This window comes from Mercenaria mercenaria, chromosome 11 (genome assembly GCF_021730395.1).
Source record: "Mercenaria mercenaria strain notata chromosome 11, MADL_Memer_1, whole genome shotgun sequence".
NCBI lineage: Eukaryota > Metazoa > Mollusca > Bivalvia > Venerida > Veneridae > Mercenaria > Mercenaria mercenaria.
Genome location: NC_069371.1, coordinates 73,334,646 through 73,360,009, shown reverse-complemented (window position 1 = coordinate 73,360,009; position 25,364 = coordinate 73,334,646). Strand labels below are relative to the sequence as shown.

Sequence of the window (25,364 nt, the reverse complement as noted above, 5' to 3'; positions counted from 1 at the left end):
AGCACCGAAAGACGAATTAAATTTATATCCCCTGAAACACAGACTAAAATCCAGGCCATGGAACATAACGGATTAGACTGGTATAATGCAACACATGCGGTTCTGTGCTTTGTTAGGCTATAGTGCGACAAAAAATCAATACCAGACAAACGCTTCCTCTGGAAATACTAAAATGTAAACAAAATCTTAACCATCTGTTGGCATGATCTGTCATGAATTTTGGGAAATATCTCTGCCACAGTTGGGAAAAAATAGTATATTTTTGGATTGGGAAGTGGCCTATATTAGGCCTCTGTTATATAAGGATGAAAAGCTCTACTGGGCTTTTTGCCACACCTGGGTCACAGAAGAGTCAAAATACTTACCTGCAATTTTTCTGTCAAAAATTGGTGTTTTATCAATGGAATAAACAAACTGCAACTCCTGTAATAAATAAAATAAGTACATTTTTTGCATTCTGTCAATAAAAAAGAAAGAAAACGAACTGGTTCTTTGATTAATGGGAAAAAAGAAAAATCAACATCTGTTATAACTAAAGTGTCCAAAAGGACAAAAGCTTTAGATTTATGTTATCCAATTACAATGAAAAGAAAAATGAGATTTGTGAAACAGATGATATAGATTATGCTATAAAAGTACACTCATGCAAGTGCAAGTTTATGTGGAAACCTTTATGAATAAAAACAAATATTTTTCAGTCCAACATCATTTCTATATTACTGGAAAAAAATCTAGCATAGCACTCACTCTTGTGTTGACATTAAATATGTTTCAGCCAAAGGCCCCAAAACTTTTGGCTCAAAAAAAAAACTGATTTTTCACAGAAATGATGTAACAGTTAATAAAGGTGGGACAGCAGGGTGGGGGTGGCGGAAACCTATTTGAAAGACCATACTGGTTAGGATTTCAAACACTGTCAATTGTAAATGGTAAGAAAGTTTTTCTTTATTTTTTTATTTGGTTTGTCCAAAAAATTTCAGGAATATATGAGTATGTTCAATGGCTGGTCTGCGCCCACTTTTCCCTCTTAACTTTGCAATCACTACTGCACCAGTGATAAAGCAGGGAATACACATATTACCCAAAACATCCAAAAAAACAGAGAATGACCTTGGTGTAAAACATAACATACCTGAGATTTTGAGGAGAACGTTATCAGGGAACATGCTGTACTATTCAATCTCATCCATTTGTTATATATACGAACACAGCACATACATTCTAGATCCTTACAATCACAATATCCTAGTCCATACTTCACTTCTGTCAAATTTAACTTCTCTGTCGAATTTGGAGACATCAAAGGATGATACTCCATCTCTGTCAGATTCTGTTTAACTTGAAAGTATTGTGTATCTTTCATAATATTTCCTATGTCTTCAATTGACATGTTTAAAATCCATTTAACTGGAGTATAAATCAATTTTATATATTCCGGCTTTTTTATCACTCCTAAATCAGTTAATTTTTCTAATGTCTTATTCTTCACTGTTTCCCAGTCTCCAAGAGTCTTATTCTTAAAACTTTCTCCAAGTTTTATAACTTGATTTTCCACTTGTTTAAGTACAGGCTGATTAGTAGCATTTAAAGCTTTGATTGTTTCATTAAGTTTCTTTGATGTTTCTTTAGAAGTCATATTCTTGTTCTCATCTAATCTTTTAATTTCATTGGACTTTTTGTCAATATCATCCGCTTTTGGACTGTTTTCTTTAGCCTTATCAGCTTCTTTTTCTAAATCTTTTTGTGGACCACTCCTTACATTTTCACCATCGGCATCTTTATTGTTGTCACCGAATGGCTTTACGAATTCTACAACATCTCTGCTTATTTCAGGTGGAGGCCTTGGTATAGCTTGTTTTTCTGGTACTTCTATAGGCTTGCCGGCAATGTCAGAGTCTTTCGGTGGCTGGATCTGTTTCTCATCATTTCTCTGGCAACGATTCAAAATACAGTCATTAAATTTTCATAAATCTCAGATAAAAATACAAAATAAGAGCTACCAGTAAAACTGATGAATGCTCTGGACAAGTTGAGTGTACAATTTAAACCAGTACATCTGTATCTATAAAATGAATGGATAACTAAAAACAAAAGCTGGAGTTAAGTTCACGTACTTAACCCTAAACTAGAGATGCTTTTGAGAAAAGCGCATGTCTCCCACAACTGCCCCTATGAAAAATGTTAGTTTCTCTAGATGTTTTAGACGAGTGAATCCAATTAGATGGTCTGGATGAGTGGATCCAATCAGTAATTCAAGGGCCATAAATCAAAAGTGCCTGGGCGGATTTGGCTAGTTATGGAACTTGGGTAAGGTCTTATGGCCAAACACATTTTGTTCAAGTTTGGTGAAGATTGGATGAGAAATGTTCGACTTAGAGAGCGGACAAGAGTAAACAGACGGATTTTTTCGGTAATTCAAGGGCCGTAACTCTAAAATGCCTGGACCGATTTGGCTAGTTATCGAACTTGGCCAAGGTCTCATGGTCAAACACATTTTGTTCAAGTTTGGTGAAGATCGGATGAGAAACGTTCGACTTGGAGTGCGGACAAGAGTAAAAAGGCAGATTTTTCGATAATTCAAGGGCCGTAACTCCAAAATGCCTGGACCGATTTGGCTAGTTATCGAACTTGGCTGAGGTCTCATGGTCAAACACATTTTGTTCAAGTTTGGTGAAGATCGGATGAGAAATGTTTGATTAAGAGTGCGGACATGAGTAAAAAGGCCAATTTTTCGATAATTCAAGGGCCGTAACTCCAAAATGCCTTGACCGATTTGGCTAGTTATTGAACTTGGCCGAGGTCTCATGGTCAAACACATTTTGTTCAAGTTTGGTGAAAATCAGATAAGGAATGTTCGACTTAGAGTGCGGACAAGCTTTGTGACAGACACACACACACACAGACTGGAGTAAATCAATACGTCTCCGACACCACTGTGTGGTGGGAGACATAATTTCTAAAATGGACTGGTCCATCATTTGATTTGGGCATATTGCTTATAATTCGAAGGGGTGTTCACTGAAAATTTACTAACTGAATAGTGAACAGTGCAGACCATGATCAGCCTGCACAGACATACAGGCTTATCTTGGTCTGCACTGGTCATAAAGGCAAAATCACTTGCGGCCAGGCTAAAGAAACAATCTATCAACATACAAAGTTTTATTTAATTTTCAGATTCATCTATATATTTTACTGACAAACATGACAAAATTGTAAGACAAGAGGGCCAAGATGGCCCTAGGTTGCTCACCTGAGAAACACACAATAACAGTGTAAACATGTTTGACCTAGTGATTTCATGGAAACAAATATTCTGACCAATTTTCATTAGGACTGGACCAAAAATGTGGTCTCTTTTGAGTTTAAACAAGTATTTTCTTTGATATGACCTAGTGACCTAGTTTTTGAACTCAGATGACCCATATTCAATCTTGACCTAGATTTTATAAAGGCAATCATTCTGACAAAATTTCATGAAGATCAATTGAAAAATACAGCCTCTATTGCATACGCAAGGTTTTTCTTTTATTTGACCTAGTGACCTACTTTTTAACCTCAGATGACCCATATTATGACTTGACCTAGATTTCATCAAGGCAATCATTCTGACCAAATTATATGAAGATCAATTGAAAAATACAGCTTCTATCGCATACACAATGTTTTTCTTTGATTTGATCTAGTGACCTAGTTTTTGACCCCAGATGACCCATATTCGTACCTGACCTAGATTTTATCAAGGCAATCATTCTGACAAAATTTCATGAAGATCAATTGAAAAATACAGCCTCTATCGCATACACAAGATTTTCTTTCATTTGATCTAGTGACCTACTTTTTGACCCTAGATAACCCATATTCGAACTCGACCTAGATTTCATCAAGGCAATCATTCTGACAATATTTCATGAAGATGAATTTAAGAAAACAGCCTCTATCGCATACACAAGTTTTTCTTTGATTTTACCTAATGACCTACTTTTTAAACCCAGATGACCCATAATCGAACTTGACCTAGATTTCATCAAGGCAATCATTCTGACCAAATTTAATGAAGATCAACTGAACAAGAGCTGTCTCCATAGGATGACATATGCCCCCGATGGCACTTTGAATGAGTAGTTATGGCCGATGTTAGAGTTTAGGACCTTTGACCTACGGAGCTGGGTCTTGCGCGCGACACGTCGTCTTACTGTGCCACACATTCATGCGTAGTTATTTTAAAATCCATGCATGAATGACAAAGATATGGACCGGACACGCCCATCAATGCACTATCATGAAAAATGACCTTTAACGTCTAAGTGTGACCTTGAACTTTGAGCTACAGACCTGGGTCTTGCGCGCGACACGTCGTCTTACTGTGGTACACATTCATGCCAAGTTATTTGAAAATCCATCCATGGTTGACAAAGATATGGACCGGACACGCCCATCAATGCACTATCCTTTAATGTCTAAGTGTGACCTTGACCTTTGAGCTACGGACCTGGGTCTTGCGCGCGACACGTCGTCTTACTGTGGTACACATTCATGCCAAGTTATTTGAAAATCCATCCATCGATGACAAAGATATGGACCGGACACGCCCATCAATGCACTATCCTTTAATGTCTAAGTGTGACCTTGACCTTAGAGCTACGGACCTGGGTCTTGCGCGCGACACGTCTTCTTACTGTGGTACACATTCATGCCAAGTTATTTGAAAATCCATCCATCGATGACAAAGATATGGACCGGACACGAAAATTGCGGACAGACTGACAGACCGACAGACTGATAGACGGACAGACTGACAGACCAACAGACCAACAGACGGACAGACGGTTCAAAAACTATATGCCTCCCTTCGAGGGCATAAAAATACAGCCTCTATCGCATACACAAGGTTTTTCTTTGATTTGACCTAGTGACCGACTTTTTGACCCCAGATAGCCCATATTCGAAATCAACCTAGATTTCATCAAGGCAATCATTCTGACAAAATTTCATGAAGATCAATTGAACAAGAGGGCCAAGATGGCCCTAGGTCGCTCACCTGAGAAACACACTATAATACACCAAAACAATGTAAACATGTTTGACCTGGTGATTTCATAGAAAAAAAATATTCTGACCAATTATCATTAAAATTGGAGCAAAAACAAGTATTTTCTTTGATTTGACCTAGTGACCTAGTTTTCGACCCTAGATGACCCATATTCGAATTTTATCTAGACTTTATCAAGGCTATCATTCTGACAAAATTTCACGAAGGTCAGATGAAAAATACAGCCTCTATCACATACACAAGGTTTTTCTTTGATTTAACCTAGTGACCTACTTTTTGATTACAGATGACCCATTTTCGAACTCGGACTAGATTTCATCAAGGTAATCATTCTGACCAAATTTCATGAAGATCAGTTGAAAATTATAGCCTCTATCGCATACACAAGGTTTTTCTTTGATTTGACCTAGTGACCTAATTTTTGACCCCAGATGACCCATATTCGAACTTGACCTAGATTTTATTAAGGTAATCATTCTGACCAAAATTCATGAAGATTAATTGAAAAATACAGCCTCTATCGCATACACAAGGTTTTTCTTTGATTTGACCTAGTGACCTAGTTTTTGACCCCAGATGACCCATTTTCGAACTCGGCCTAGATTATCAAGGTTATCATTCTGACCAAAATTCATGAAGATTAATTGAACAAGCAAAATCGATGAATTGGTATCCCCCGCCGAAAGGGTTTGTGGTGAGGAATGGCAAAAAAATATATCCGGCAAAAAGTTAAGGATGTTAATAAGAAGCAAATAATTTCATTAGTCAAAATCAATTTAACAGAAAACAAATGTTTAATTAAAGAGTACATAATAAATGTATGATACTTTGATCCTGACTAAAGAATTTATTTTGAATGGGATATGCTTACTGTAATAAGCTTAGCTTTTAAAATTAAATGCAGTTAATTGAAATATGAGCTTGAAGTTTAACTGGAACGAAATTTTGTCTTTGAGTGGTTTGGCACCAGGTGTTGTTGTTTAACAAGTTCATGTACATTTGAACTTAAAAAAACAGATGTCCTTATGAGAACACTGGTAAGATATCTTGAACATGACTGAGGGCAAGGCTTGTGCAGTCACAACTTTACAAGTTGAAGGTTTGAACATTTAAAAAAAAAAAAAAAAAAAAAAAAAGGAATGGAAATATATATATGTATATATATTTATTTTTTAAGGGTGTGGGGGTGCGGGGGAACGGGAGAGGAAACAAAATTTCACATGTTGATTACAAATATTGATGGAAAATTAAAAATGAAAAACAAGAGGGTCATGATGACCCTGGATCGCTCACCAGAGTAATATGAGCTACATGTTTCTAATGTCAAACTGATGATTTTTAGAAATTTTTTGGAAGATTTTCCGATGTACAATCAAGTAACCCCTGGGGCGGAGCCAATATTACCCCGGAGGTTATGATTTGAACAAAGTTTGTAGAAGTCTACTAGGAAATGTTACATACCAAATATCTAAGATCTAGGCCTTCTGGTTTATTTTTAGCAAATTTATGAAGATTTCCCCTTGTACAATCAAGTAACCCCTGGGGCGGGGCCAATTTGACCCCGGGGGTCATGATTTGAACAAATTTTGTAGACGTCTTCTAGACAATGCTACATGTCAAATATCTAAGATCTAGGCCTTCTAGTTTATTTTAGAAATTTTTTGAAGATTTTCCTATGTAAAATCAAGTGACCCCTGGAGCGGGGTCAATTTTGACCCAGGGGTCATGAGTTGAACAAATTTTGTAGAGGTCCACTAGGCAATGCTACATGTGAAATATCTAAGCTCTAGGCCTTCTGGTTTATTTTAAGAAAATTTTTAATGATTTTCCTAAGTAAAATCAAGTGACCCCTGGGGCGGGATCAATTTTGTCCCCAGGGGTCATGATTTGAACAAATTTTGTAGAGGTCCACCAGGCAATGCTACATGTGAAATATCTAAGCTCTAGGCCTTCTAGTTTATTTTTAGAAAATTTTGAAGGTTTTTCTATGTACAATGAAGATTTTCCTATGTAAAATCAAGTGACCCACGGGGCGGGGTCAATTTTGACCGCGGGGTCATGATTTGAACAACTTTAGTAGAGGTCCACTAGGCAATGCTACAAGTCAAATATCTAAGCTCTAGGGCTTCTGGTTTTTGAGAAGAAGATTTTTAAAGATTTTCCTATGTAAAATCAAGTGACCCCATGGGCGGGGTCAATTTTGACCCCGGGGTCACCCTGGGTGACCAAGGCAAGTTGGCGACCAGGTGTGGGTGCGCAACTTCACATGTTTATAATAAATGTTCACAGAAAAGAATGAAAGAAATTTAATGAAATTTTGCCAAATGGCAAGTTTATGTACAAACATGTGGATTTTTAGACAATTAAAGGGCAATAACTCTGCAGTTACAAAAGAAATCCATACGAAATTGTGTGTGCACAACCACATTATAGTGCTCTAAATTCTGTTAAAGTTTCATAGTTCAAGGTCAAATATATCAAAAGTTATGATGCAGAAATTGCCATATTTATAGTACCCTATATAGTTAACACTAGAAACTTCTAAGGGCCATAACTCTGGTGTTACTTGGGCAATCTGACTGAAACTTGACGGGCCGCAAGAACTCATAGTAGTGAACAAGTATATGAAGTGTTAAATAAATATTCCCTACCATTTCCTAGATATGGCTCCGGACAGACGGACGTACGGAAAGACGGACGGAAGGACGGACGGACAACGTCAAAACTATATCCCTCCGACTTTCGTCGGGGGATAAAAATACAGCCTCTATCGCATACACAAGGTTTTTCTTTGATTTGACCTAGTGACCTAGTTTTTGACCCCAGAGGACCTATTTTCGAACTCGGCCTAGATTTCATCAAGGTAATCATTCTGACCAAATTTCATGAAGATCAGTTGAAAAATACAGCCTCTATCGCATACACAAGGTTATTTGATTTGACCTAGTGACCTACTTTTTGACCCCAGATGACCCATTTTCGAACTCGGCCTAGATTTCATCAAGGTAATCATTCTGACCAAATTTCATGAAGATCAGTTGAAAAATACAGCCTCTATCGCATACACAAGCTAAATGTTGACGGACAGACAGACGACAGACAGACAGACAGACGCCGGACATCGAGTGATCAGCAAAACTCACCTGAGCATTGCTCAGGTGAGCTAAAAATACAGCCTCTATCGAATACACAAGGTTTTCTCTTTGATTTGACCTAGTGACCTAGTTTTTGACCCAAGATGACCCATATTCGTCCTTGACCTAGATTTCATCAAGGCAATCATTCTGACCAAATTTCATGAAGATCAATTGAACAAGAGCTGTCACTAATGGTGACAAATGCCCCCACAGCGCCTTGACCCTTGACCTGGTGACCCCAAAGTCATTAGGGGTTGTGTACTCAATAAGTACTATCAGCATGTGAAGTTTGAAGGTCCTGGGTGAAGTGGTTCGTGAGTAAAGTGCCTTCATGCAAATAGTTAACGTGACGAACGAACGAACGGACGGACAGTTGAAAACTAATATGCCTCCCTTTGGAGGCATAATAAAAATACAGTCTCTATCGCATATACAAGGTTTTTCTTTGATTTCTATCACAGTAACTCACCTAAGCATTGCTCAGGTAGCTAAACAAGAGGACCATGATGGTCCTGAATCGCTCACCTGTCCCGACAGGACCCAGTTTTGAACTGAGTATGACGTCGTTTTTTTTCTATTATTTGACATAGTGACCTAGTATTTCAGCTCATGTGACCCAGTTTTGAACTTGACCTAGATATCGAGATAAAAATTCTGACCAAGTTTCATGAAGATCCATTGAAAAATATGGCCTCTAGAGAGGTCACAAGGTTTTTCTATTATCTGACCTAATGACCTAGTTTTTGAAGGCACTTGACCCAGTTTCGAACTTGACCTAGATACCATCAAGGTGAACATTCTCACCAATTTTCATGAAGATCTCTTTAAAAGTATGGCCTCTAGAGAGGTCACAAGGTTTTCTATTTTTAGACCTAATGACCTAGTTTTTGACTACACGTCATCCACTTTCAAACATGACCAAGATATCATCAAGGTGAACATTCTGACTAATTTTCATGAAGATCCATTGAAAAATAAGGCCTCTAGAGAGGTCACAAGGTTTTTCTATTTTTAGACCTAATGACCTAGTTTTTGAAGCATGTGACCCACTTTCGAACTTGACCTAGATATCATCAAAGTGAACATTCAGACCAACTTTCATGAAGATCCATGGAAAAATATGGCCTCTAGAGAGGTCACAAGGTTTTTCTATTTTTAGACCTAATGACCTAGTTTTGGACGGCACGTGACCCAGTTTCGAACTTGACCTAGATATCATCAAGATGAACATTCTGACTAAATTTCATGAATATCCATTGAAAAATATGGCCTCTAGGGAGGTCACAAGGTTTTTCCATTTTTAGACCTACTGACCTAGTTTTTGACCACACGTGACCCACTTTCGAACATGGCCTAGATATCACCAAGATGAACATTCTGACTTACTTTCATGAAGATCCATTGAAAAATATGGCCTCTAGGGAGGTCACAAGGTTTTTCTGTTTTTAGACCTACTGACCTAGTTTTTGACCGCACGTGACCCAGTTTCGAACTTGACCTAAATATCATCAAGATGAACATTCTGACCAATTTTCATGAAGATCAATTGAAAAATATGGCCTCTAGGGAGGTCACAAGGTTTTTCTATTTTTAGACCTACTGACCTAGTTTTTGACCGCACATGACCCAGTTTCCAACTTGACCTAGATATCATCAAGATGAACATTCTGACCAATTTTCATGAAGACCCATTGAAAAATATGGCCTCTAGAGAGGTCACAAGGTTTTTCTATTTTTAGACCTACTGACCTAATTTTGGATAGCACGTGACCCAGTTTCAAATTCGACCTAGATATCATCAAGATGAACATTCAGATTAACTTTCATACAGATCCCATGAAAAATATGGCCTCTAGAGAGGTCACAAGGTTTTTCTATTATTTGACCTACTGACCTAGTTTTTGACCGCAGTTGACCCAGTTTCGAACTTGACCTAGATATCATCAAGATGAACATTCTGACCACTTTTCATAAAGATCCCATGAAAAATGTGACCTCTAGAGTGGTCACAAGCAAAAGTTTACGCACGGACGCACGCCCGCATGCACTGACGACGGACGACGGACAACGGACGCTGCGCGATCACAAAAGCTCACACTGTCACTTTGTGACATGTGAGCTAAAAAAGCTACTAAAGGGAAGACAAATTGATAAATATTCAAGACACTATAGTATAATATACCTCTGGATTATTAATGTTCAGCAGTTGTACTGTTGGCACCATGACTTACCTCTGGATTAACAATATTCTGGGGCTGCAGTGGTGACATCATCATGATCATAGCTATCTCTGAATTTGCAATATTCTAGTGATATAATTATGCAATCATGGCTTACCTCCGGACATACAATATTCTGGGGTCGCAGAGGTGAAAACATGGCTTACTTCTGAATTTACAATATTCCTGGGTTTTAGTGGTGACACCTGGGTTCTAGTGGTGACACCATGGTTTATCTCTGGATAAACAATATTTCTGGGTTCTAGAGGTGACACCATGGTTTATCTCCAGATTTGCAATACTTCTGGGGTTGTAGTGGGGGCACCATAGCTTACCTCTTGATTAGCCATATTTTAGGATTACATTGTATAGTGAAGGCTCAATGATTTACTGATTTACCTCCAGGTGTTCAACATTCTGAGGTTGTAGTGGTTGTAACATCACTTTTCTTGTTACACTAACTATTTCCTTCTTCAAAATCTTTCCCTGATCATGCGGCAATACACCACGGTGGTAAGGTGAATCTACAAGAAACAAGCCAGAAATTAATTACATAATTTGTTACAATGATTTTTTAAATAAACCATTGCAATTCAGACTTCAGCAGCAGAGAAGATTCTTTTTAGTGCAACAGTTTCAAACAAGAGGGTCATGATGACCCTGGATCGCTCACCTGAGTAATATGACCTGCATCTTTCAAATGTCAAACTGATGCTAAAATATTAAGAAAGTATGTCAGTAGGTCACATTTATGGTCAATGAAAGTCAGTTTTAAGATCGGTGTGCAAAACTGTAAATGTCATCCAAATTTCAAGACAGTGTCCTAAAAAACAAGAAAGTAGGTCAGTAGGTCATATTCAAGATCACTGAAATTCAATTACAAAACTGTACATGTCATCCAAATTTCAAAGCTGTATCTTAAACAAGAGGGCCATGAAGGCCCTGTATCGCTCACCTGACCTATTGACCTAAAGATCAACATTCTGACCAAGTTTCATTAAGATATGGTCATAAATGTAGCCTCTAAAGTGTAAACTAGCTTTTCCTTTTATTTGACCTGGTGACCTAGTTTTTGACCACGGATGACCCAGAATAATGATTCAAACCTAACCTAAAGATTATCAAGATTAACATTCTGATTAAGTTTCATGAAGATACAGTCATAAATGTGGCCTCAAGAGTGTTAACAAGATTTTCCTTTGATTTGACCTAATGACCTAGTTTTTGACCCCACCTGACCCAGATTTAAACTTGACCTATAGATCATCAAGATTAACATTCTGACCAAGTTTCATTAAGATATGGTCATAAATGTGGCCTCTACAGTGTTAATTAGCTTTTCCTTTGATTTGACCTAGTGACCTAGTTTTTGACCCTACATGACCCAGATTCAAAATGAACCTTGAGATCATCAAGATTAACATTCTGACCAAGTTTCAATGACAATGACAATGACAATTTTTTATTTGACAATGGCCACTGGCCCATATAAAACAAATACAGCAAATATAATATGAATACAAAACTGGTACCCAACAATGGGTTGAATGTAGTATTACAAATAAACCACTACTATCAATTCTAACTACATACAAATGTGGTATAATACAAAAAGACATTATGATATAATTGCAGTGACCTGTACAAAAAGTACACACAGTTGCCCGTGAAATGTTTAGGTATAACTCACTTTTAATACAATTTTAGAACAAAACAAACCTATGGGGCATACCTTACAATTCAAGACAGGTATGCAGAATATGACATAATAACAGTATCAAGTGTACAGTACATAAAATTGAGTTGAGCATTAAACCAAGGGTTATGCATTTAACATATTTTTCCTTTCTTTCAATGCAAAGTATGCATATTTTGCTAAATTAAGAATAACGGTATATGATGTTGAACTCATTAAAACATTGAATTTATGTAAATTTGGGTCTGAATAAAACTTCCTAGGAATATAGCAGACAGACTAATACAAAATGGTATTCAGATTCTACGTCCTTTTTACATAACTTACAGATACGTGCTTCCCGAACAACATTCTGATATCTACCAGTTTCAATTTCAAGATCATGGGCAGAAATTCTTAAAATTGAGAGAGCTCGTCTATACTTTCTCTACATTACAATTGATAGATAATATTCATGTCTGAATGTACTTTTAAATTGACAATAATTGAAAAGCTTTAGGCTTGCTTGTAAAGAAGCTTCCCATTTTTGACGGTGTTGATCTTTTAATCTCTGGTCAAAACTTTTCATAAAAGATTTCTCATTATGAACCATCTGGGCTGCCCAAACATGCCCAAAACCGTTAGAAGATAATAAGTCCCTTACACTTGTACACCAATTCACTTGTCCGCAATTGTCAAGGTACTTCAGGTTTTTTTTTTTATTCTATAGCAGAGGCCGAATATCGACCTCGTCCCCCAGCCGAGGATTTCCCCCACAGCCAAGGATTTCCCCTACCGCAGTCGAAATTCCCCTACGTCCGAAATTCCCCCCTCCAAATTCGAAAACAAAGCAATGGAGATTACTCCCAGCGATTTTCCCGACCGAATATCGGACCCGTTCACAATTGCAGACGGTCTTTCACAATTTTCAATGGGTGTGGAAACCTTTAGAAATAGTAGAAAAATGTTTGAAGAGCGTTCAGTGGACCCGAGGTTCCGGTTTTGACCAGCGAAAATCGATAAAAACTCGTATCTGACCCGCACATAATATGCCGTGGGCGTGTGCTTATCTCGCGGTAATACTCTTTGATGCGTAACGAGTTCGAAAGCTCTGCCCCTTGTCAATCAAAATCCTAGTGAACTTCATACTGTTTGTCGACACCAGCGTAAGTATGACAGTAGGCGGAGCGTCGTATGTTAATTAGCTACTGACAGATGTCAATCACGCCACGCGCCAACTGACACGTGGTTATCATCAGTATGTAATATAGATGATTGATAAACAATGCAGCGTCAGATTATTGTGTTTGTACCTCTTGTTAATTAGCGGTAACAGCTTATGCTGTATTGTGTAATATGTGTTGTTAATTTAAAGTAATGATTTTATGTGCTTGATTCGATTAAATAAGCCGGTCGGCCGTTACGCAAATTTATTATCTTTGCCGAGGTATTTTGCTAGAGCAAAATAAAATATAAATGTTTTAAGTAATCAGATATTATAAGTATGGAATAGTTCTGGTGAAAAGATGAAATTTAAAACGGGTATTTTATCAAGAATTTTTAATGTTTGCTTTCGTTTTTTCATATTTGTCACACGTTTTCGCGATCTACATCTACATCTACATCTACATCTACATCTTTCACCCAACCGTCGATTTCCGACTATCACTGGGCGGCGCTGTCAGAGAAACAGTTGTTAAAGAACTGATATGTTACAATGTTAAAAGAATAAAAGCTAAAAAAGACAGTATGCTACAGTTAAAATGGGACAGAGGCAACAGAATTACATACTGACCACCGCCAGCCTCTCTCTAAAGATACTGAGACTGGGGCTAGATTTAACATGAGTTGGTAGGGAGTTCCAGAGTCGGATGGTCCTAGGGAAGTAGGAGTTAGAAAAGTACTGAGTGTGAGACATGGGGATTAAGTAATTTAGGTTTCTAGTTGGAATAAGATGAGATTGGTCGACTGCAACTGTCTGGGTCCTTATTTTATAAAACATTACTAATGAATTGTGTAACCTTCGCGATCGCGATTTTCGGACTTTTTTATCCTTTCTTACAAGATTTTCTAGTACAATTGAAATAAAAAGCCAACAAAAGTATGCATTTAATAATAATATGATGACTCTTGCAAAAGCAACTCTTATTTTAAAGCATTTTTTGTGAATAAAAGCATGTGACCTTTAAATATTCAATGATTTGAGCATTTCAACTCTCCCCACCCACCTTGTTACAATGATAAGTGAACATTAGTGCAAGTCCATCTATTGCTAAGTGACAGTGTGTATAGTTGCTAAAAGTTGCAAGAATATGTAATAAAAACATAGTTTAAAGTGTTTATTATGCATAATTGTAAATTCCCCCCTGAGTGAAAAAATTCCCCAAAACTGCTCGTCACGCGCTATTTTCTTCCCCCAGTGACAGGCTGGGGCCTCTTCCCCCAGTCGTAAAAAAAAACCCTGTACTTCAACATAAGATAACTTTTCTTAACTAATCTTGTATCTCTCATTTGTAATATTTTAATCCAATATTTTAAACATCTTTTAGCAGCATTGATAAATAGAGGGAACCTTCCACAGTCGCCCAAGACAGCTAAATTTGCCGAGTTTTTACTAACACACATGTATCTTTTGCATGCATAAAGCTGTACAGTTTCAACTGAAGAATTAGCATGTATTCCCCAGATTTCTGAACCGTATAATAGGATTTGGCTTATTTTAGTATCAAAAATATTAAAGAACACTTTACGCGGGAGTTGACCGTACTCATATAGTTAAGATAATACAGAGATTAAAACTCTTTTGGCTTTCAAAGCTTGCTCGTTTGCCATTCTGTTAAGGGATAGCTGTGATGATAAGGTTACGCCTACATAACAAAAACTACTTACAACTTCCAGAACTTGACCATCGTAAAACCATTTTTCATGTTTAGACAATGCCCCTCCTCTTTTAAAAACCATTATTTTAGACTTTTGTGAATTAACTTTTACTTTCTTCTCCTCACAAAACGTTTTTTAGCAAATTTAATAGCTTTTGAAGTCCAACAACTGTATCGGAAGTCAGTGCAAGATCATCAGCAAATAGCAACGATAACAATTCAGTTGTGTCAGGGAATAACTGTATACCCCTTATGCCACTATTTTCTATCAATTTTACTAGTTCATCAATAAAAATTAAAAACAAAATCGGGGATGCTAAACATCCTTGCTTTAGACCCACTGGGCAGTTAAAATAGTCTGTCAAACTTTCATCTGTTCTGACACAAGCTTCTACAGATCGATACATACCAATAATTGCATTGTACAATTTACCTTTTAAACCCGAACGCCTAAGAGCCCCCTAAAGTTTGTCTCTTTTAATCAAGTCAAAACATTTCATAAAATCAATAAAAGCAATATACATTTTCCCACCGGGTTTGGCTAGTTGTCTATTTATAACTGCTTGTAAAATAAACACATTATCTGTTGTAGAGAAATCTTCACGGAACCCGGCTTGTGGCTCACCCAATTTATCAAATAAATTTACATAAAAATTTAAACGCCTCGTTAAAATGCTAGTATAAATCTTACTGAAGATATTCAACAAGGAGATTCCCCTGTAATTATCAGGTGAATTAATATTTCCCTTTATATGGACAGTAACAATTATTGCCTTACTCCATGATTCTGGGAACGATCCTGTATCATACAGTCTATTAAATAATTTACTAACTAACGGCAACAATAAGTCGATACCGTTAATAAAGAATTCAGGGATAAAGTTATCTTCACCCGCGCTTTTACCACGTTTCAGTGACTTTACTGCTTTTAGAATTTCTTCATCAGTAATTTCAGAATTGAATACAGAGTCTTCTATATCATTTTCAATTATATCTATGGGAAGGAAATCTGTTTCAAAATTATCGCTAGCATCTGTATCAAATAAATTTTCAAAATGATTCTTCCAATCAGTCAAAGAAATAGAACTTTTTGTTTGTTTTTTTTTTTACTCATTTTCTTTAGTTTATTCCAGAACGACTTCGGACTATTTGAAGAGTCAATTAAGCTATTCAATTGTTCATTATTGTATTCATTTCGTTTTTGGTCGCAGGTATTTTTGAATTCCTTTTTTGCTAATAAGAAGGCTTCTAAGTTATTGTCATTTCTTTCTCGTCTTAAACTACGTAACCTTTTATTTTTAATGTACTTTAATGTTCTACATGTAGTATCAAACCAACCCGGCTGCTTGTTAAATTTATTTTTTGTTGACTTTGCACAACAACGGCCACTCATGTACAATATATCATTGAATTTTGATATAATATGTGTCAAACTTGTGGAGAAATCTGCTAATTCAGACATAAATTGATTTACGAAACTAGGAGTCAAAATATTAGACAAACACTCTCGGTATTCAAGTGTATTTGTTTCTGTAAAGATGTATCTCTCTCGTGTAATTCGTATTGTTTGGTGTCTTTGATCTGTAGCAATCTCTTTAACATTACAGTCTAGACGGAAACTTAATGGTAGGTGGGAAGATTCTGATCTGTTTTCTACATTAAAGTTACTCAATGAATTAAGAACTCCATCGGAATATAACATATAATCTATAACGCTACATCCCGTATGACTTATATATGTAAAATCACCTTTACCTTTGTCCCCAAACAAACGATATAATCTTAAATGTGACCTCTACAGTGTTAACAAGCTTTTCCTTTTCCTTTGATTTGACCTGGTGACCTAGTTTTTGACCCCAAATGACCCAATATCGAACTCATCCAAGATTTTACTGAGGGTAACATTCTGACCAAGTTTCATTAAGATTGGGCCAAAATTGTGACCTCTAGAGTGTTAACAAGCTTTTCCTTTGATTTAACCTGGTGACCTAGTTTTTGACCCCAGATGACCCAATATCAAAGTCGTCCAAGATTTTATTGAGAGTAACATTCTGACCAAGTTTCATTAAGATTAGGTCAAAATTGTGACCTCTAGAGTGTTAACAAGCTTTTCCTTTGATTTGACCTGGTGACCTAGTTTCTGATCCCAGATGACCCAATATCAAACTTGTCCAAGATTTTATTGAGGGTAACATTCTGACCACGTTTCATTAAGACTGAGCCAAAAATGTGACCTCTAAAGTGTTAACAAGCTTTTCCTTTGATTTGACCTGGTGACCTAGTTTTTGATCCCTGATGACCCAATATCGAACTCGTCCAAGATTTTATTGAGGGTAACATTCTGACCAAGTTTCATTAAGATTAGGTCAAAATTGTGACCTCTAGAGTGTGAACAGTCAAATTGTTGATGACGGACAGACGGACGATGGACACAGGGCGATCACAAAAGTTCACCTTGAGCACTTCGTACTCAGGTGAGCTAAAAACAAGAAAGTAGGTCAGTAGGTCGCATTCATGGTCACTGAAAGTCAGTTTTAAGATCAGTGTGCTAAACTGTACATGTCATCCAAATTTCAAGGCTGTATCTAAAAAAACAAACAAGAAAGTAGGTCAGTAAGTCACATTCATGGCCACTGAAGTCAGTTTTAACATCGGTGTGCAAAACTGTACATGTCATCCAAATTTCAAGGCTGTATCTTAAAATACAAAAAAGTAGGTCAGTAGGTCACATTCCACATGACCTAGATTCGAACTTGACCTAAAGATCAGCAAGGTTAACATTCTGACCAAGTTTCATGAAGATACAGTCATAAATGTGGCCTCTACAGTGTTAACAAGCTTTTCCTTTGATCTGACCTGGTGACCTAGTTGCTGATCCCACCTGACCCAGATTTGAACTTGACCTAAAGATCATCAATATAAACATTTTGACCGAGTTTCATTAAGGTATGGTCATAAATGTGGCCTCTAGAGTGTTAACTAGCTTTTCCTTTGATTTGACCTGGTGGCCTAGTTTTTGAGCCCACCTGACCAAGTTTCGAACTTGACCTAAAGATCAAGATTAACATTCTGACCAAATTTCATTAAGATATAGTATAAATGTGGCCTGCGTTAACAAGCTTTACCTCTGATTTGACCTTGTGACCTATTTGCTGACCCCACCTGACCTAGATTTGAACTTGACCTAAAGATCATCAAGATTAACATTCTGACCAAGTTTCATAGAGATATTTTCATAAATGTGGCCTCTAGAGTGTTAGCAAACTTTACATTTGATTTGACCTGGTGACCTACTTTCTGACCCCACCTGAGCCAGATTTGAACTTGACCTAAAGATCATCACCAAGTTTCATTAAGATATGGTCATGAATGTGGCCTCTAGAGTGTTAACTAGCTTTTCCTTTTATTTGACCTGGTGACCTAGTTTTTGACCCAACCTTACCCTGATTTGAACTTGACCTAAAAGATCATCAAGATTAACATTCTGACCAAGTTTCATTAAGATATGGTCATAAATGCGGCCTCTAGAGTGTTAAAAAGCTTTTCCTTTGATTTGACCTGATGACCTAGTTTTTGACCCAACATGACCCAGATTTGAACTTGGTCTAAAGATCATCAAGATTAACATTCTAACCAAGTTTCATGAAGATAAAGTCATAAATGTGGCCTCTAGCGTGTTAACAAGCTTTTCCTTTGATTTGACCTGGTGACCTAGTTTTTAATCCCAGATGACCCAATATCGAATTCGTCCAAGATTTTATTGAGGGTAATATTCTGACCAAGTTTCATTGAGATTGGGACAAAATTGTGACCTCTAGAGTGTTAACAGTCAAATTGTTGACGACAGACGACAACGGACAACGGACACAGGGCGATCACAAAAGCTCACCTTGAGCACTTGTGCTCAGGTGAGCTAAAAAGGAGCTGCGTTTTCAAAAAGGCAAAACCATCCCCCCGGGTGTATGACCAAAGATGTTGGGGTTTTTTTTGGCGGCTTTAAGTTTGAAGGTGATTTATTTATTTATTTGGGTTTTACGGAGCACCAACACAGTATAGGTTATATGGCGCCAAACAGGACTATAAATTTTGGTTTCGCATGCATCTCATTTACATCGAAATAAAAACATGAGGTATGGAATCAAAATTTGCATACCTGCTGGAATCACAGAGTTACAGCAAAACCAAGTGTTAAGACCCTATTAGTCGCCTCTTACGATCATGCAAGGGTAAGGCAGTGGTTCCAATTCTTTTCATACACAGACCGTCCCAGAACCACATGGGGCAAAGGTCATACGAGGGTCAAGGTCATTTATATACAGGTCAGTTTGAAGGCCTTGCCACAAGGATTGTTGAATGGGTGTATGAACTAAATTTGGTCATCAGTGTGGGTTGTAGGCAATCTGGTTTGTACAGACTGATGAAAGTCAAGGTCATCTAGGTTAGTTTGTAGGTCTAGCCACAAGGTTTGTTGAGTGTGAGTATGAACTAAATAGGGTCATTCATGCGGGCTGTAGGACCAAAAATGCTGTTTATTAAGGTTTTTTCTTTTTAAAGTTTGAATGAAAAGGAAATATGACAGTCATGGTCACCTATATATAGGTCACTTTGTAGGTCTTGCCACAAGGTTTTTATTTCATTTGTGGAAGCTTCTAAATGGCTGTTTAGTTGTGGCCTTCGCATAGCCACAATCGTTTAAGACTAATGCAATTGCAAAATTTTGTCCATTTTTACAAAGTTTTTATTATTATAACATATTCCTCAGAAATGAGTGACGACATGTAAATGATCTAGCCGGGAACTGAAAGATATATTCAATAGGTCTTGTTGGCATGCAGATATTTGGCCATATCTTTTTTCGGTTGAAAAATGACAGAGCGTGAATTGACGTTTGCCATGAAATGCAGCACTGCCAATTTTAGTCTAAATAATAGGATGTTTCGGGGCAGCGTGATAACTTTTAACTGTTGCTGTCCCCGCAAATCCAAACTTATTCTGCATATATATTTGTTAGGAAATCCCCAAAGAAATTCGTTGGGAATGTTTTCTGGTACATGTACAATGTATTTGTACTGATTACATCTCTAATAATGAATTTATGTTGACATTAAAGCATAAAATTGCCTCACTGACATTTTTTGAATGTAGATTTTGTGTATTGTTTCTGCAATTTAGTGTCATCAGCAGTCCGCTGTGTATTAAAACCAGGGTCGGGGTAGATAACTCCTTGCACCTGTTCACATCACATTTCTGAAGATTGAAGTCTCTTATTTAAAATTATGAGTTATACTCAACCCATTTGAAGTTTCTACATGAATATTAATGTTTAATTTAATGGAGAAAGTCTGACAAGCATTGACAAGTATACGACTTTTTTGGATTTTTTAATGTCTTTGTTTTCCTAACATTAAAATGCAGGATATGAGTAAGGCTTAGAGGAATGACAACTAAAAAATATCAGATCATAAAATTTATAAGTCATCCCGATAAGCCAAATGAGTAAGGCTACGCTAAGAATAAGTAAGATACCTTAATACAATCAATATACTATAAATGGGCGCAGGATTTGTTTTTGAGTCTTGGACTGTCTATTTATGTATTTTTACCATATATATAGCATCATTACTGACCAAACAAATGTGCTGAATGCCTATGGATTACCATGGAGCTATAATCAGGTCCTAGAACAGTCACAAATTAACTAAGCTAAATCTAGCTATATATAGCTTAGAAGTAGCTATAAAACCAATAACACTGATGCAAAATATGTCAAAATCATATACAAAATGGCCATAACTGCGTCCCATTGGTGGTTTGTAAGACGCAAGACAATAACACAATACCAAGATTTTTGCAGTCACATTTTCAATAAATGCAGTAATATTTTGCTATAAATCATTGAAGAATGTGTCTCTTATGAGAATCATTGTTGCATAGGACTACTTTAGTAATAAATTATCACAGAAATTCGCAACATGTATTGAAACGGAAACTGTACTGATCTCCATTCTTTGTCATTTTATTTGGCAGTGTCTAGGGGTTCGCCTCTTAACAACCTGTACAGAGATGAACATTTAGAGGTCCGGTATACTGAGAATGGTTTATCTATAAATAAAGAGGAAAAACAGAAGATGATTTCAAAAGTTTGCTCTCGTATTTTTCTTGTCGTTTTTAAATACACCGTAAATGACAGAAAACAGAAGTATTTATAATTCTAAATAAATCCCGGGAAAAATACAATTACAAATTCGATAAATAATAAATAGCAATTTGTACGCAGTAATCGAAAGCTTTTATCAAATTCTTGTTTTTCTCGGGACTGATGAAATGAAATAATAAACTTATAATAATGCTTTTTTAGTATTTAAGACATGGATTTGTGTTCCTGAATTGCTGTATTCATTTTACTGCTTGAGTAAAAAATTAATGATGACTATCGGAAATCGCTGTTATAATTTCAAATTCAATATGCCTCAACCCTGAGTGAGAGCTGTATATATGTCTGGGTATTATAAGGACCATTTGTGTGAAATTTAAAATCGGGTCAACAGTTTCACACAAGAAGATTTTTAAAGTTTCCGCTATGCTTGGATAAAATCGAGCATGATGTAAACATCCATACCTACACGCTAAATACCTTGGTTGGATAAAGAATAAAAACCTAATGGTGGAACGATATATTGAAATTCAGTGTATCACAATACATCAGTCTAGCGATATGCACAAAGGCCTGTTTCACAATACAGAAATGATACAGTGAAAAGTAGAATCATTGAATGTTCAAAGACTTTCATACAATCAGTGTTAAAGATGGTAACTAAACAAAAGTATCATTTATAACAGTTTCTATAACAGTTTCTTTAACACAGGAACATGGATTTCTTTTTTATTTTGTCACATGAATGCTTCCTTATGGTACTCAATTTGTATCGTAATATGTACCGTATCATTGCAACTGTATCCCTATATGTATTGTATCATGAGACTAGTAAAACCCTTGAGAAAAATTTACACACAGTGTTGGTATATGCCGAGCATTGGTCCAACCACTCTAGCTAATTTGTGACTTTTCTGGGAGTCCCGGACCTGATAATTTGAAGCCAATGAAGGGTGTAAAAATGGAAAGGCAGTAGCTAGAGAACCTGAATCGGTTCCCAGACTGCGAACTTATTCATCCAGAACCAGTTCTCTAGCCAAAGTACCACTCATAGGTTAGGGAAGCGGAATTTTATTTCTATGCATAAAGCTGCCGAAATTTACTCTGTTTCTTTTGGTAAGTATCATGCACATTATTATCTTAATTAATTTTACCATGCCCTTGCATTAATCTGCGTTTACTGTGTCTCCAAAAGTGTACTCGCCGCATACTGTTTGCCATATTAAAATGATATAAACTAGTACGAATGAATGTGTGAAAACTACTTTGCCGTTTTTAAATGTTAATTGCTTTAAATATGTACTATATTTAAATTATTTAAATGTAAAATTGTATTGTTTACGGATGACAAAATAATATAATTGCCAATAAAGCTTCCAGCAGATTCTTCGATCACTTTAAATACTAGTTTGTAACACCTCGACATTTCACGTGCATCAGGTTTTTTTTTATTGGATTAAAGTTTGCAAGTGATAAGCAAATTGAAAAAAAACATGTGATCAATATTTATTAACAGAAATTACTTAAACTGTTTCTTTTATTATAAGTTTATTTTCGGCTTGCTCCAATGCCGACAACGATTTTTGCATTCATTCGTACTAGTTTTATAACATTCCAATATGGCGGACAGTATGTGGCGAGTACACTTTTGGAGACACAGTAAACATTGATAAATGCAAGGGCATGGCTTGCTGAAAATTATGGTAAAATTAATTTAGATAAAGACATGGATGATTCTTACCAAAAGAAACAAAGTGAATTTTGGCAGCTTTAAGCATAGAAATAAAATTCCAGTTCCAATGCGTATGCACGATACTTTGGCTAGAGAACCGGTTCCAGATGAATAAGTTTGCTGTCTAGGCCTGGAACCGATTCCAGTTCTCTAGCCATTGCCAAATGGGAAAGATCAGGGTTCTCACTAGCAATTCCAAGTTGCAGTCCTGGGACTCCCAAAGCTGAAAAAGTTGCAGTCCCAACTACTGACTAGACCTGACAGACAGGCTTGAACTTTCGTCAAAACACAGGCCTCTATTGTACTGTCAAATTAAGTGTAGACCGACAGACATTTTGTAATCACAATTCTTCACCCAAATATTGTTAAGGTGAGATAAAAAGGTAAATGTAAAATAGGTAAAATGTAGTAAAAAATTAATGTATGACAAAATCACCCCTGGACACTTTGCCCCCCACCCACCCTGTTTCTGGTCTTCCTGGACGATATCCTTTGAAACTGTCAAGGTGGACAAAATCCTGCTTGTGAAAATACCAAGTTGGACAAAATCCCTCCTGATAATTTTTTCTTTACCTTTTTATTTCAGAATGGGAACGTATATAAACATACATTGAAAAAATAAAATATATGAACAATTATACTTTAATTTTAATACTTATTAAGAGCATAACGTTAAAACATTCGGTGTAAAATATTTTAAGAATGCCTAGTATGTCTATGATCAACATACTAATAAATGCTTCTTCAGTAACAATAAAAATAAACATCAGCAATTTTGCAGAAAAATAATCACGTTACTAAGACTAACATCGACGGCATCTTAAAATTACTCGGACGTTCATAATTAAGCCTAATTATCACTTTTTCTAAAAACATCTTGAAAACTGCCTTGTAATTAGTACGTGAGAAAACAATCGAAGTTACTTCAAAAACCACGTAATCCGTCGTTAACAATTAGAAATTGTCACCTATGCCATCACGCCGACAATCACATGTATTCGAGTTGATCATACATATGCCGCGTCTCGCGGTGTACGGGAAACGGGCAACGCTGATTGGCTATACGCGGCTATCAGTGACGAGCAAGTAACTCCGCCCACATGTTTTGCTCTTGAGTCAAACCTTGTGTATTCGCAGGTTTACGTAATCAATTAATTTTCATTGCGTCTCACTGCGGAAACGTGCGTCCGGGGACTCTCAAGCTGCAATAAACACGCGTATACCGGGACCAATTATGCATACAGGGACACCAATTTCGGCGTTTCCGAGAACCCTAAAAGATATCTTGTACAATTTACTTAAAATTACTTTTTACAAAATTGCGGAATTGTTTTTCTAATGCAAAAAACATCCCTACGTATTACAATACAAAATGTAAAATTAAATAAAATTTTATCATTTCATTTGTTTTGCAAACAAAACAAAACTTTGTTTACAAGCAACGTATTCGGATGCAACGCATGCTTTTTCAAAATAATGGATGCGTGACATTGCAATCGGGATCATTACCTGATGCTGCTGGCGCTGACAGAATTAAATAAAATATCCAAAATATTGTTGCGATAAACACCAGTCCTAGAAAACTCAGCCTTCGTTTCAGAAATCTGAGCAGCGCCATGTTGACTTGACCGCTTGTGTGATTAAAAAAAAGGAACGCATAATCAAAGTGCGGAAAGGGAGTTACAGGCGGAAAGGACTTCTTTTTTGCGTAAAGGATACGGAATGGAATAATTATACAAATATACTTTTATTGATGCCATATCGTTAAGTTCCACTGATATATGTCTGATTTATGTTTACTGCAGTAATTCACCTTTTCCATAACAAGTTTTTTCCTTGTTTATCTTTACAGTACAGTAAATTTATATAAAACATACAATGAAGATTTTAAAATATTAATACATATGTTACTATATATAGTAACAAAAATGAATGTGTTTTCAGTAGGTTATTGCTTACACACACTGATTATCACTTATCGGCCCGGGCCGAAAACTCATAATCATAATACGCTGATTTAATCCGCCCGGTGAACACGTGCGCGTGAAACCAGTAGCTACATAGAACGTCATCATGGACGTCATAATGGTCTGTCACTGATCTACACGGTAAACCGTGGTTTATCGCAGAATTACAATTCTTGGCTTAAAATAAGTAATAAAACAGGACATGCACATATTTACTTTGGAGCCAGAGTTTCGAATTTCAACAATTTCGACGAAGTTGCGGGTTTCTTCTCAGTGATAAGGTCATGACTGCTTTTCATAAAAATAGATTTAGATGTCTTGCTATTGATAATAAAATTGCAGTTGTTTTTTATGAACTGGCTCAAATTATGTGTTGTTCCACATTTTAGAATGGCGAACCATTTGATGAGTTTGATAGATACATTACGAATTTAGATCTAATTAGTTCCTTACCGACAAGAAATTCTGTAGATCTAATTTGTCTAAATGTGCAAGAATAAACACAAATTTTGAGACAAAAGTACTAGTACCCGAAACTATTTAGCCTT

At 36.6% G+C, this 25,364-nt stretch overlaps 1 protein-coding gene across 1 annotated transcript in view; it reads right to left on the bottom strand.

Moving 5' to 3' along the window:
• The window catches only part of LOC123531391 (uncharacterized), a 34,439-nt gene extending 9,959 nt beyond the window's left edge, over positions 1 to 24,480 (bottom strand). The window contains exons 1-4 of the mRNA XM_045312297.2: positions 24,359 to 24,480; positions 10,809 to 10,933; positions 1,133 to 1,930; positions 366 to 423 (exon numbers count right to left, since the gene is read on the bottom strand). Coding sequence (XP_045168232.2) covers positions 366 to 423; positions 1,133 to 1,930; positions 10,809 to 10,933; positions 24,359 to 24,467 — 1,090 coding nt within the window. The 5' untranslated portion in view covers positions 24,468 to 24,480. The remainder of the gene's footprint in view (positions 1 to 365; positions 424 to 1,132; positions 1,931 to 10,808; positions 10,934 to 24,358) is intronic.
• Positions 24,481 to 25,364: the final 884 nt, after the last annotated feature.